This window comes from Dreissena polymorpha, chromosome 3, assembly GCF_020536995.1.
Source record: "Dreissena polymorpha isolate Duluth1 chromosome 3, UMN_Dpol_1.0, whole genome shotgun sequence".
Classification (NCBI taxonomy): domain Eukaryota; kingdom Metazoa; phylum Mollusca; class Bivalvia; order Myida; family Dreissenidae; genus Dreissena; species Dreissena polymorpha.
The window spans coordinates 37,188,356-37,203,346 of NC_068357.1; the positions used below are offsets into that span (position 1 = coordinate 37,188,356).

The 14,991-nt window shown below is 34.3% G+C and overlaps 1 protein-coding gene and 1 long non-coding RNA gene across 2 annotated transcripts in view; one reads left to right on the forward strand and one right to left on the reverse strand.

Annotated features, from left to right (window-relative positions):
* The window catches only part of LOC127873698 (B-cell lymphoma/leukemia 11A-like), a 102,231-nt gene extending 96,320 nt beyond the window's left edge, over positions 1-5,911 (reverse strand). Inside the window, exon 1 of the mRNA XM_052417642.1 lies at positions 5,175-5,911. Coding sequence (XP_052273602.1) covers positions 5,175-5,226 — 52 coding nt within the window. The 5' untranslated portion in view covers positions 5,227-5,911. The remainder of the gene's footprint in view (positions 1-5,174) is intronic.
* Positions 547-8,973, forward strand: LOC127873741 (uncharacterized). Its single transcript, XR_008046360.1, has 2 exons — positions 547-681; positions 8,410-8,973. It is a non-coding gene; the product is annotated as an uncharacterized LOC127873741 (long non-coding RNA).
* The last annotated feature ends 6,018 nt before the right edge of the window (positions 8,974-14,991 follow it).

A 14,991-nucleotide genomic window follows, 5' to 3' on the forward strand; every position in this document is an offset into this window, starting at 1 on the left:
ATGAAATAAGACAGCAAAATCGCCTTATCAAAAACAAACAATGTTAATAAAAACGAATAATACTGTGCATTTACCCTGTTATTAGCGAATCCAGGAAAAAATTAATGTTTTTAAAACCATAAACCGAATTGCTCGAACTAATAAGATTACATTTAATGAAACACTCGTTTTCAAAAAGAGTGAAATATAGGTATTCGAATAAAAAGAATGTCTGACATAATCTGAAGTTTGACATATTTGTACTTTCTATTGATAAAACAACGATATACTAAATTGTGAAAATTATTCATCTCAAACTGACGCGTTTGTATTGTGTTTATTTTAACTTTTAATCATTACGATAAAAATCATTAAGTCCGTGTCAATTAAATTTTGAAAACTAAGCATTAACTCGTTGTATGTCGTTATAACAGTTCTGCAAAGCATTCAGAAAGCATTTAATCGCAAGTCTGTTGTTATAAAATGTTTACAAAGCCGTGGTTTGCGCTGGGTGTAGATCCTATAAATATAAATGCAAGTGAAATGCAGCTTGTGGTTATGGCTATTTGAAGAGCAATGTGTACATGTCATGAGAACAGGCAGGGTAACTTGGGAAACAGTCCACTCCCACACGATGACTTGACATGCACGTAACCGGATTTGTTGCCGCTCGCGCAGATTTGGACGCCAACACACACGCGGGTAATTTATTTCATGGTAACATATTTTGGTTATGACATTTAAAACTGCAATCCAGTTCACAAAACCAGTGACCAAAATTGACGAAATAATGTTTTCAAGCACTGTCAACTTATGTCAACCACGTGTTAATGGTCTGGTTTCACTTTTTGTACCGGGTATCATTTAAACGACGTTATCTGGAAGCTAAAATTAATATTTTAACAAAGCACATATCATATATATATAATGAGTCTTACAACACGTTTGTGCTTATATGACATTCGGCTGTTTTCCATAGCAATTAACACACACCTACTGCACACTTCACAGGATGTTGAAGATTTCAGAAGCAGATACATATTTGAAATAAATGTGTTGTTTGATTTCATTGAATAATTTAAACATTTATACATGTTTTGCCATCGGGATACCCAATGAGTAATTAGCGTTCTCGAGCATGACATAAGTCAAGCCGGTGTGTTTTGTAAGCGTATCTGCACATTGTACAGAGTACCAAAGCAGTCACAACGCATTGATTAAAACAAACACCACGCGGCAAAAGAAGGAACACTGTGTACCACGTGACTTGTGTCCAATAACACATGTTCGCTTTTTTGGTGAGATTGCCTTCGTTACTCAGCCTCTGTTACATCGATCGGCTCCAAATGGGCTAAACTAATCCTGTGGCCAACCCTTACATAATGGTTAGCTGAGACCTTCTTTGGACATAAAGAAACTAATTTACAAAATGAATACTTTACTTGAAATACTCCGTGTTTGCGTGTCTTAGTTTATGATACGAACACGGTATTGCAATATAAAGTAAGTAAACAATTGCGCAAGCATACTAAGTGTATATATGTTAGTTCTACTTGGATGCTTTGAGCTTATATGAGTTAACCCATTTATGGCCAGTGGACTCTCCCATCCTTCTAAATTGGTTCAATTTATTTCCAAAATTAGGGATGTCTAGTATATTTATTTCTTTATTTATAATATTTCTTACAGAAATTCCTATTAGCAAACAGCGCAGACCGAGATGATACGCCGCATCATGCGGCGTCTCATCTGGGTCTACGCTGTTTGCCAAGGCCTTTTTTCTAGACGATAGGCATAAATGGGTTAAAGGGATCTTTTCACGCTTTGGTAAATTGACAAAATTGAAAAAAGTTGTTTCAGATTCGCAAATTTTCGTTTTAGTTATGATATTTGTTAGGAAACAGTAATACTGAACATTTACCATGGTCTAATATAGCCATTATATGCATCTTTTGACGATTTTAAAACCTAAAAATTATAAAGCGTTGCAACGCGAAACGATTGAATAATTTGGAGAGTTCTGTTTTTGTCGCTAAATTTTGTGAAACTACGAAGATTGCTTATATAAGCTATATAATACTTCAAGTACACGAACTCGGCGGAATAGCTCAGTAGGCTAAAGCGTTTTTACTTCAGGACTCTGGCAGGACTCCAGGGGTCACTGGTTCGAAACCTGGTCCGGGCAATGTTCTTTTCCTTTTTTTAATTTTATTCTTGATTTTTTTACTGGAGCTTTTACGATCCAATGTTTACATTTATCGATATAAAGCATTTAATGAATAAGTTAAAAAATGCCAAAATCTGTGAAAAGGCCCCTTTAATGCTTACAGCAACCCGGAGGTTCAATACATCGGGGTTTGATTATTGCAAATAATATATATCGACATCGTAAACACCATGTCACAACACTTCAGATACTTTAAGATTTAAACAGCAAGCAAGAAACGTTTTGAAGAATTTCATCAATTCGTTTTAAATAGTCATTTCCAATGATCGTATGTGAGAAATTTTCGATGAAAACGCCATTAGTACAAAAAAATGAATAAAAACTATCACGGAAGAAGACTAAATAAATGTTTTAACTACTTTCAGAAACTTATTTATTTTTTTTTTTTTTTCAAGCACACCATTAATGTAGCTGCCACTAAGCCAGAGGTTATTTTGTTTCCAATATCAATAACAGTCATCAAAAAGCTTTCACTTAACTAACATTTCACTTCAACTCTTTGAAAGGTTTGTAATGCAAATGCAAAATATTATCATGAGGACATGCAAATTGTCTCAAATAACAACACAAATCGGAATAAAGAAAGCAGTTTGTGGCATCAAGTATGTCAATTCATAAGATTGCTTTTAAGAAGAATATAGCAGAAATAATTTAATTTACATAAAATGTGTATTAAATACAAAATATATGTTCAAATTCCATGTCAATGTGCATTTTATATATTTCACCATTATGTATTATCTGAAGACAAAGGAAATCTTAAATTTTAATTTCAATATTGTCTGATATTGACGTAAACAACTACATGCAACTTAAAACAGTTACATGATACATATAACTACGAGTTTTAGTGTATCACTTCTTTTTTTCGTACCGACTTTGCTCTATCAAAAAAAATCGTGTTATCTCACTTATATTAGAATTCCCTAAACACTGATATCGACTGTACCAAATCTATTAAAACCATACCCCATTGTATGACCTCTTTTGTGCTTTATTTTCGTATCCCCTTTGGAGCCTCGCATTACGGCATATTATCTACGAGAGCGTCTAGCAGGCCGATGTGTGTGTTACCTAGAACTACCCAGAGGTCGCCATCCAGGCCTACAGAGGTCACGAAATTTTCGTACCTTAAATCAACGAATTACGTGCTCGAGAGCGAGACATTATCTTTGCTCGTTGTAGTCGATACAAAATTCATATACATTTTGTTGTATTCGATATGATATTCATATACATTTCGTTGTGATCAATATGATATTCATTGACATTTCTTAGTACTCGATATGATATTCATATACATTTTGTTGTAGTTGATATGATATTCACGTACATTTCGTTGTAGTTGATATGATATTCATTTACATTTCGTTGTAGTTGATATGATATTCATTTTCATGTCGTTATAGACGATATGGCAGTCATATACATTTCGTTAACTATTTATCGTTTTCCTTTATGACACATAGTATTTTGTTTAAATATTATTTAGTTTTAATAACACATGCTAGATTGGTTTCATTAATGCAAGCGTTGGATGCGTAGTATATAATAGTTTGTCGTATTGTTGCAGTTAATTAGTTCAAGATACGGTATGTTTAAAATATCGTATAGAATATACACATATTTAATATATATTATTGACTCGTGACAAAAAAGTCTTTGCGATTGTGAGCATTTATTATACATTTGATTAGTTTCTGGTGTAGCATTTTTTTCAAGGCCACGTATTTATTATCTAACGAAAAGACCATAATAATTAACACATACAAAAACTTTTTTCTTTCAAATGACATATTTAATGAGAATCAAATGTCAAGATTGTATGCAACTGTATTATTAATGGTGTTAACAAAATAATAGCAACACAAAAATTCATCTCGCATTTGTTCGGAATAAATTTCCTACAAAACACAGTTAACGCAGCATTCATCAGTTTAGATTAAAAATGACGCTGATTTGTCAACAGCACGATCAATCATTGATGTGCAGGTATTCACACATGCTTCGGAAATTTCACCATCTCGACTTGAAATTGCATTATGATGCATAACCTAACAGCTCTTTGAAAGCTTCACGTTTGTCGTGATCTATAGTGTGAAGTATTTGCCGACTTCTTATTGTATCATAACCGCCGTTTGTCTTAGAAACAAAAATGGCTTTCAATTTTGACACAAAGTTCCTCATTCTTGTTTAGTTTGTTTTTGTTTGGATTTGTTTTTGTATGCTTAAGTGGTATATTATTTAACAATATATTTAGTTAATTAAAATGCTTAGGTCGGTTATTCATAACAGTAATTTAAAAGTAAAAAAAATCCAACTAATCAAAAGTCTTTTATTTTGTTTATGTAAATTAATACCATTTATTGAAAAAAACCATCAATATTATTTTTGTTTATTAAGGTTCCTATAAAAACATGATTTTATTTAAACTGCCTCACTACGCGTGATATTACGTTAAAGCTATGAAGGTTGCAGTATTAAATTCAAAACATATCAGCCTCATGTACATACACCAACACGTGCTTTGTTTATTGTACCTAACAAATGGAGAATGAGTTTAATATTAACGAATCGGATATTTATTAATCATATTGCTTTTTAATATTAACTCAATAGTTTCACTTGTGTAATATATTGACTCTAATTAGTGTCTCGTTGTAGACATAGTTTCTAATTTTAAATTTAATGAATAAATGAAAACTGAAAGTGAAAACAAAATATTTACGTTTGATACAAGACCATCAACACTTCGTTATGCCTGTTTCACTAGGAAATGATCAATATAAAATATAATAAAGAGTGTTACGTCAACAAAGGCAATTCTATAATTGCACACCTCTTAGTGGAGAGCGCCCTTTACGTACATGGACAGTCGCTATGACCAGCCGCGCACAAACTAGGTCAGCGTCTTAAACGGAGAAAAATGAATAAGAATAATATAAATGCAAGTATAAGGATTACATACCCGAGTCTATGGTCAGTCTCTGAACTGGCCGCCCCTGTTTACGGCGAGACATGTCAGTTTGTTAGACATTAAACCCCTTGATGTACCGGTATTACTTCGGACAAAGGCAGACAAGATGGCGGAAATTCGCTCCACTTTCATTAAAATATCCAAATTATTCACAATTATAAGTCACTGGTCAGTAGTTTCCTTAATGTAATGATTTATTTTACTTATCCCCACAGCGGTTTCTCTCTGGTCAATGACCTCACATTTGCGTCTTTTTCTAGGTCGGCGTAGTGCCCACTATCTCAACTGACCACTTCCAGTTCGAGTCTTAACACTTTAAATTTACATCAATCGTGTTTAAAGTACCTTTTGTACTATTAGTATTTTTCACGATGTATTAAGACAAAAACACAATGTAAGTTCATGTTTAAAGATTTAAATCAAACAAAACACAAGCGCGATCCTCTTCGTTAGATAAATAATTGATTAACCAGTGATATGTTTGTAAATCCAACCTCGTTCAGTGGACAATGACCTTATCGTATTCATATACTTTATAATCACTTGAAAAGTCCAGCTACATGTCAACAATTAAGGTCCACGATGACAACGTAAACGTACTAAAACTAAAAAGAAGCGGTCGCCCTCTTGGCGAGATGTATTTCCTCTCCCTGCGATGTGTCTATCTCTGACCAGTGAACCTTTTCTATACCAGCTAACTGTGTGAACAGCCAATATGATTATTCGTACGTGCTGGCATATTTAGCCCGTAAAAAACATGTCGTCACTGTGGGCTAACATTGCGAGGCGGACAAGTCAGTCTTGATTGCGAGCTGGCCGTTTAAAGTTTCACTCACGAATGACCTGCTAGATTTTATTTCTTGACCCATAGAAACCCAGAAAATAAATGTCCTTGAAAGGTGCCAAATGGAATATGTGGTCTGTATAAGTTAAATGTAAAGCATGTTAAAGTTTAAAAAAAAACACTTACGACAAACTGCAAGAGTAAAATAGCAGAAACAATGTAAACTACATAAGTTGCGTTAAATATATTTTAAAGCTGGCGCTCTTTTCTTTCTTGCTGACGAAAATATCAAAGAAACATAACTGTACAGTGCTCTCGCCGCGGCCTTGTCCTGGAATAACCTCTTATCGGCCACTGGTCACTTCACCTCAGCTAACCTCTGAACAGCTAGCCTTTACCGCTATGCAAACGATAGTGAACTCGGCCAGCTGGACAACAGGGTCATTTCAGGTGAAGTATTAGCTCTCGCTTACCAGCCGTGCGTGTCGTTAACGTGATGTCCAATACAGTGTATTGTAGTGGTCATACAGTGGAGGGTAATGGTCAGCGTTATCGTATTTTGTATTCCACATTCATTGGGTTCATATAGGTCACTAAGAAGACTGACATTGGCAAAATAGGTGAATATTAACTATATTAAGTTTTTATTAACTCTTATTATGAAAACGGTTGGAGCATTATGCAAGGTGAAAAAAATTGCTTTCTGAAACTACGCAAGTCAGTAGTAAACTATAATTATTTTGTTAAATTTATGTATGGTTTAAAACATGAAATCGTCCGGCAATAGATTTGAAAAACATATACTTAAGAGAAATTGTTTCTTTTTTTCTTAAAGAGAGATGTTCTAAATTTAAGTCACCGAAATAAAAAGACTGTTTGTTTAAAGGGAGATAACATTTCAAAACTAACGATAAACTTGGTAGTAGATATGACAGAGTTGTCTTTCGTTCATTTTGTTTTAATTAAAAATATATAATTATTATTGATACCGCGCACGATTGTTTAATTCAATTGCCATTAAGTGACATATATTGAAATATGTTTGATAATATATGTAAAAGAATATTAAATGTAAAGATGTCCACAAACTCATTAACGCTATGTATTGAAGTTGGTCGATTCCCCTTGTATTTAGACAGATATGTCAGGATCGCTAAATACGTTTTGAAATTATATACTATAAAGCAGGTTAATTGTACTCTAAAACATATTGTTCCATCACAGAGATTAGAAATTAAACGCAAAAACAACACACACAAAAATTTGTCATCGAAAATACGAGACATTCTTAACCAAACCGGTTTTAGCGATGTATGGCTTTTCAACGAATCAATTACTCCCGTTTCTTAAAAACAGACTACGAGACCAGTTTATCACTAACTGGAATATTATATATATCACACATCATCTAGATCAATGATTTTATATAAGGAAATACAACCAGTATTCAAAAGATCGACTTATCTTCATATTGTTGAAAACCTTTGACCTCAATGTTTGACCTTGACCTTAGCCCCTAGGATAATGGATGTTGAATGTGAAGCAGCCCCAGATGATTGAGAACAACTATGACAAGTTTCATGGCTCTGGCTCATGTGTTAATGGAGATAAAGCTCAAAGTTTATATTAAAAAGAATTTTTTGTCCAGATACAAAGGGCCATAACTCCGTTATCAACAGATGGTGTACAGTGACATTTGACGTACATCATCCTCTTATCCATACTATATACTCATACCAAGTTTCAATGAAATCCACAAAAACACTTCCAAGATATAGCTCCGGACACCATAGTGCCATTTTTTTCAAGATACAAAGGGCCATTACTCCGTTATTAACAGATGTTATATAATGCAATTTGGCGTGCATCATCCTCTTATCCATATATACCGGTATACTCATGCCAAGTTTCAATGCAATTCTCCTAAGCACTTCCAAGATATGGCTCCGGACACAAAAGTGCCGGACAGACGGAAAGACGGACGGACGGACAACGCCAAAACAGTATCCCTCCGCCTATGGCGGGGGATAATAACCGAAGCACAGTTTCTATTAGAGACACAACTAATCCGTCATTTCAAAAGTTGACGACAGTAGTTAATATGGAGACTAAAATGTCCATTAAAGTTCAGTTAATATTTTCAGACCAGTAAGCATCCAATTATTGGAGCAGTGATTGCCCTAGTATTGTTTTATTACAAGTAGAATGTGTCGTATAAACGATTATTATGTAAATAAAATCATTGGTTTAGGTAAGTAGTCATTGAATAACTAAGTAGTTGAAAAACGCTAGCGTTTGAAGCCTGGGATTTTTTTTTATAGTTTCTATCATATATATATTTGTATGCTTGTTTGTATATATTCTTATATATAACATTAAATAATGATTATAACCATGTTTTGTTATAACACGATAAAATCGAGAATTCGATTCCACTTTCAGACTGACAAAGAAAAGGTATAGTCTGGCCTTAGTAAGTGAAGAAAGAGAAGAAACAAAAAATCACTGTTGGCGAATTCATGAAACGCCTGCCTGAACGAATGCCAAGTCGTTAAAATAAAGACACTGAACAAATTATTAAAATCAAAGTTTCTCCTAAGAAGTATTCGAATGATTCTCCGTTTCGTTCCCACCAATGTTTCTGCAAAAAACGTTGTAAAAGTTCATTTGTGAATTGAAGGTGATTTTTTTGACGTTTTGGAAATGGAAATCGACTTGTGAATCGAAGGTTTGTACAGAAGTTACGTAATATCAATATAGATGGAAGGAAATTGGCAACACGGCATAGAAAACTATTGGTTCATTGGTATTGACGGTCAAAATGAAACAAAAATGAATCGAACAGAACGAAAAGCACTTTCAAGCCCATATATAACGAATGATGACCGTAACAGATACACAGTCGACTCCGAATTCTCTAAGTCACGGGGACCGAAAAGAACACTTCTTGCCATACGAAATTCGAGCCACACGAATTTTACAAAAAAAATAAATCAACAAAAGTAACGTTTGTGTACAAATTATATTATTTTATTAGCCAAACGATTTCTATAATGTGTTTACTTACAACTGCCAATCTCTAGCACGACGGTTACATTACATGCACATGTATGTGGGAGCTAGGAACGACACTTCTGTGTGGAGATTGGGGAGATAGTACAACAATCTCTTGCACGACAATTACATTACATTCATGTGTGAGAGCATTGTGTACACACCGGCGCAATACTGACCTGTAGGGCTGCAACGAATCCAAAAAAATTGTTCGGATCCGAATCCAAATCCAAATAAGGTTTCTTCGGATTTTTTTCGGATCCGGATCCCTTACATAAGACTAACAGAAAATAAGAAATTATGTCCAAATTAAAGAAATCAATGTTTTAGACGTATAATTTGACTAAAAAACATTAAACATTTATTTACAAAAAACAAAATTCTCGTTTAACATTGTAGCAATATCAGAATAAAACGAAACCTCAACACTTATTCACTTACTAACCTGTAGGGCTGCAACGAATCTAAAAAACTTGTTCGGATCCGAATCCGAATCCAAATAAGGTTTCTTCGGATTTTTTTCGGATCCGGATCCCTTACATAAGACTAACAGAAAAAAAGAAATTCTGTCCAAATTAAAGAAATCAATGTTTTAGACGTATAATTTGACTAAAAAACATTAAACATTTATTTACAAAAAACAAAATTCTCGTTTAACATTATAGCAATATCAGAATAAAACGAAACCTCAACACTTATTCACTTAAAAGCTTGCTCGTTAACATACACTTTTCACTGTTCATGCAGTTTGATGTTAGTTTTCACAAAAATTAACATATCAACATTGTCCGGGTCCAGGCAAGCCCTATGAGCAGTGACAAGGTCTCATGCTGTGAAGTAGATTCTCTCACTGGGAATTGAGGTTCCTTGCATCACAAGATAGCATTTTAACTTAGTACGGGCAAAAGCCCGCGAAGCGGGCGTTGACCGTTCATACATATGGAAATTTAGACATAAAATTACATAAAAATACGACATAGGGATAGGTCTCAAAAAAATTGCCACGCGACATATATTTTCGCGATGCTATTTATGACCTTGAACAAATCAAAAACACTTTGACATATGCTAAATCACATGTTAATACATACCTCAGGAAAAATTATATCAATGACATCATAATTGTGTAGCGAATCGCACTAAATATTCTCGCATTATTTGTTTTTCTTCGCAACCGTTCCAGAATTAAGTCATTACTCAATTATCTCCCCTGAATACTCATCTTCAGTGGGTATAAGCCGAAGACTGGTTCACTACATATAGTGACAGTCTTTACCAAACAAAATTTTCGGGAACATAACCCGTCTTAAATATATTGCCGAATCTCAGATTACTGTCGAATTTATTTGCTTTGATCTTTTCAATATCTTATTGTTATTATTTTCCTGACAAATCACAAACGCTTGTTAAAAAATATTTGTTTTAAGCATTAAAGTTGGCATCTCTATTCTCGCGGTATTTCAATAACGACACCCTACTGTTTATTTGTCAGAATTCGTGACGCATTTTCCATTCGCTTTCAGAAAGAAGTTGTACGTGTGATCATGAGCAATATTCTGGTAAGTTGTCATTGTTATCCATCAGAAACACATTTATTCACAAAATTTAAAGATATTCCGATCTAACTTTTTAGTCTTTTAGCTTTAATTTTAAACGTATTTACACCTCGTCTGCTCGCACTTCACCGATTTCCCGAAAGGTTACATATCACTATAATAAGTTTAGGCCTTAGACCACAAAATCCGATACCGTTGGATTTTCGTACCACAATCTCACGTTAAAAATCTCTCAGATTCGAAATCAACAAAAACATTTATAAATTGTCTGCATTATTGATCAAATTTTAAGATATTTGTTGGTTTTCCGTTCTTAGAAGCTGTTCTGCCAAGGCAAGAGCTGGGCATCACACAAGCCATTCTATCCAGCAAAACTGACAGTTTTGGTTTACAGAAATCAACAAAGGAGGGATTCCTGAACTATCAAAATTTCCAAGCTATACACACAGTTATTATCTGTGGTGATCTTTATTGGTTCTGTTGGTTTACTTGGATGGAACATGTGTGAACTTTTATAGAACTTTGTGTAATTAAAAAGATTTCTTTCGAATTTATTTGCTTTGATCTTTTCGATATCTTATTTTTATTATTATCCTGACAAATCACAAACGCTTGTGAAAAAATAATTTGTTTTTAACATTATAGTTGGCATCTCTAATCTTCCAGTATTATCGCGGTATTTCAATAACGACACCCTACTGTTTATTTGTCAGAATTCGTGACGCATTTTCCATTCGCTCTCAGAAAGAAGTTTTACGTGTGATCATGAGCAATATTCTGGTAAATTGTCGTTGTTATCCATCAGAAACACATTTAATCACAAAATTTAAAGATAATCAGATCTAACATTTTAGTCTTTTAGCTTTAATTTTTAACGTCAAGTCAAGTCAAGTCAAGTAATATTTATTTATAAAGTCGGGGTTTTAAACATGATAAACACAAGCTCTGAAGAGCTTTTAAAGCCGACTTAGCTTTATTTAAGTTGGGAATTTCCTACACAGTAATGCGCTGGACGGTCGTCATACTCTGTCCCGCATGATCAATAAATACTCACAATACGCTGAATAATTTTAAAAAAGGTAACAATGGAATCTTCTTCAAATTTGTATATAATCTATTTCAATGCATAAAATATTTGAAAGTTCTTTGTGTTTTTTTTTTGCTATTCTGATATTTTTATTCATTTTCTCCTCAATTAAAAAAGAGATTTTAAACATGTATTATGAATAAATCTGAAGGAAAAGCGGCTCAAGAGACAAGTGTTTTGATTGGCTGTTCAGAAAATTTGTACATCGAAGTACAAACATGTATGTCGAAGTACTTCGACGTACACATTTTCTGAACAGCCGTACGTGTGCAATATTGTTATTGCTTTGTTTGTTGACATTTGAACAAATATCCATAAGTGTAAGGTACGAACCTACAAAAACAATACTAACAATAAGTGTCTTGACATTTTGCAGATGGCCAAGTCACACGCGCACTGACATAAAGAATATAGAGAGAGGAAGAAAGCGGAAGGAGGTTCTCAATGGCTGTAAAAGGAGAGTAAAAGGACAAAAAAATATTATACGAACGTGAGCAAGCTAAGTAAACGAGAGGCGGCAAAGAGGAGAGAAAAACTGCGAGTAAAACAGGCAGTATATCGTGCAAGCAAGAAGTTTGCTCATGCCAATGAAAAAATACGCAATACAAACACTGGTAATGTTTTATCAGAAGAGCCACGCCCGAGTACTGCCGGGAAAGATATACAAATGGCAGAAGTTACAAGTTCTGATTCAACGTTAGTTGTAAAGATGAAATTCCAAAAAAAAGCTAAAGAGCACATCAGAGAAGAAAAAGAAACAGAAAATCGATTACTTTGCCAGGGTTATCAAGAATTTGCGAAGAAACAACTAATCATTGCGACAAGCCGTGTCACGGATGAAGCAGAAAACAAAAGGAAAAGGACCGAAAACACCAACAACCCCAAGATCAACAGCTGAAAAAAGAAATGAAAAAAGCAGGATGAGAGCCTAATCAACATGAAACAATTAGGAAGAAACTTGTCTTTGGACATTGCATAACAAATGAAATAAAACAGAGAATAGCCTCGGGAAATCGAAAAGGGGGTGAAATCATCAAACGAATTATTGCTGGTTCTATTCTGAGAATATATAGTCTAACACAATATGCAGCAAGACTTGTAGGAGTCCGTGTAAGGTCTAAGCAATATATGAATCACAGCTCTACGACACAGAAGTCACACAAAAAGATATACACAACAGTAAGAGAATTCCTTGAAAGAGAGGATAATTCAAGACAATTACCTGGTAAAGCCGATTCAATTAAAAACGAAAAGAAAGAGAGAGTCCAAAAGTTTGTTTTGAATGACTATCTTAGAAACATATTCATAAAATTCAAAGCAGAATTTCCGAATCAGAAAATAAGTTTCGCCACGTTTTGTCGGGCAAGGCCAAAACATGTTACTTTGGCGAATTTTGCTGCCAGGGTTACATGCTTGTGCACAAAACATCAGAATTTTTCTTTACGGCTAAATTGTTTGAAGCGACATGGTGTATCAACAAATACAAGTCCAGATAATTTTTCGGAAACAACAACTGTAGAAGAGTTTAGAGATAAGGTAACATCGATCCAAGAACAGCAAATATGTTTCAAGCAATGCAAACGAGTCAAGTGTGATGATGGAAAATTTAGGACCAAATTGCTAGACGTAGATCAGAATAAAGTAGAGTTCATGGAAACTGCCGTTTGTGAATTTGAAGTATTCAAGGAGTATGCTCGCAAGGTAACTGAACAGTATCAAGCATTCAAGCAAATGAAAATGAGTCTTGCTAAAAAGAAAGATCATGTATTGGTGCAAATGGATTTTGCCGAAAACTATGGCATAAAGGAAATGGAAGAGATACAAAGTGCGTATTGGAACCAAGAGTCAGTAACATTGCATCCAGTAGTTATGTATTAGAACAATGGCATAATATCCCACTAAAGCATGGTTGTAGTATCAGAGATCTTGAATCATAATTCGTTCATGGTTCTGGCGATACTGGTTAAGGTTTTGCATTGGGTAAAAGGAGTTCAGGTGTAAAATTCATTCATTACTGGACTGACTCGCCTGTATCGCAACAAAATGCTTTTTGATGCCGTTGCAAATCATACGGGGTTCAAGCAAGTTGGCACTACTTCGAGGCGGGCCATGGCAAAGGGGCCTGTGATGGTATTGGGGGTGTGGTTAAATGGACCGCAGACACAGCCTTAAAATTGGGAAAGGTAAACATCACAAATGGGAAAGATTTCTATGAATGGGGTTTGAAATTAGACAGTAAGATCAAGTATGAATTCATCTAGAGAACAGAGTATGAAGAAGCAAAAGAGAAGAACGATGTCCGCCAAAAGCATCTTAACACAGTAAAAGGGACTCTTGAAGTACATGCTGTTGTTGGTGTTAATGAACACGAAGTTATGGTGAGAGATACAACTTGTGCCTGCAGCAACTGCCCTATTGACAAGGGCTTTATTTGGTCAGAAAATAACGTTTGTGGATGGAGAAAAGAGATCTTAAGTAAGACTGAAGAAGATTATCAAAACAAAGCCGCCGAAAATGTCGCCTTTGAAAATGAAGATTTTGTCCCAGCTTACACACAACATTCGGACAGAGAAAACGAGTGCGATACTGTAGAAGAAGAGATTACAAAAGAAGAGTTCGTCGCTGCGAAATATGATGGAGAAACATATATTGGGAAAGTTTTAAATATAGATGAAGGGTTATTTGAAATAATATTCATTGAACATGGAAAAAAAAGTGAAAGATAGTTTAAAGTGGCCTATAAAAGATGACATACTGTGGATAGGGCCAAATGATATTATCTGCAAAGTAGATGGACCCATTTCAACAGGAAAAGGAAAGCGCTTTTTTAAATTATCAGAGCTAGACAGAAATAAGATTTAAATCGCTATGCAAAACTAACACTTGTTACCATAACTAGAAGTGTGAACAAAAACTGCCTTCATCATCTTGGATATCGCTTTTTGTTCTGTTTTTCAAAGGTTCAGGTGGAAGAATGGCATTATTGTTATTCCTTAAACAATCATTACGAAGTCAGGAATAATGTCTCGAATAACTTATTGTTAATGTTTGAAGTTTATGGATCGTGTTGATTTCAAGGTTTATTCCATTGTTTCATTCCCTAAAAAAGGGTTTTGTAATTAAATATTAATTTGGTTTTTACGTGACACATACTATTAATGTTAATAAACAAAACAGAAAACATATTTAACAGAATATACATTGTATCTAGAATCAAATGATATCGTTAAAGTTGACGAACATATTTCTAGAGAAAAGCAAGGCTTTTTTTTCAAGTTTACTGAACTGTGATGTATACAATTTAATTTTTTGCGCAAAAGGAATTGC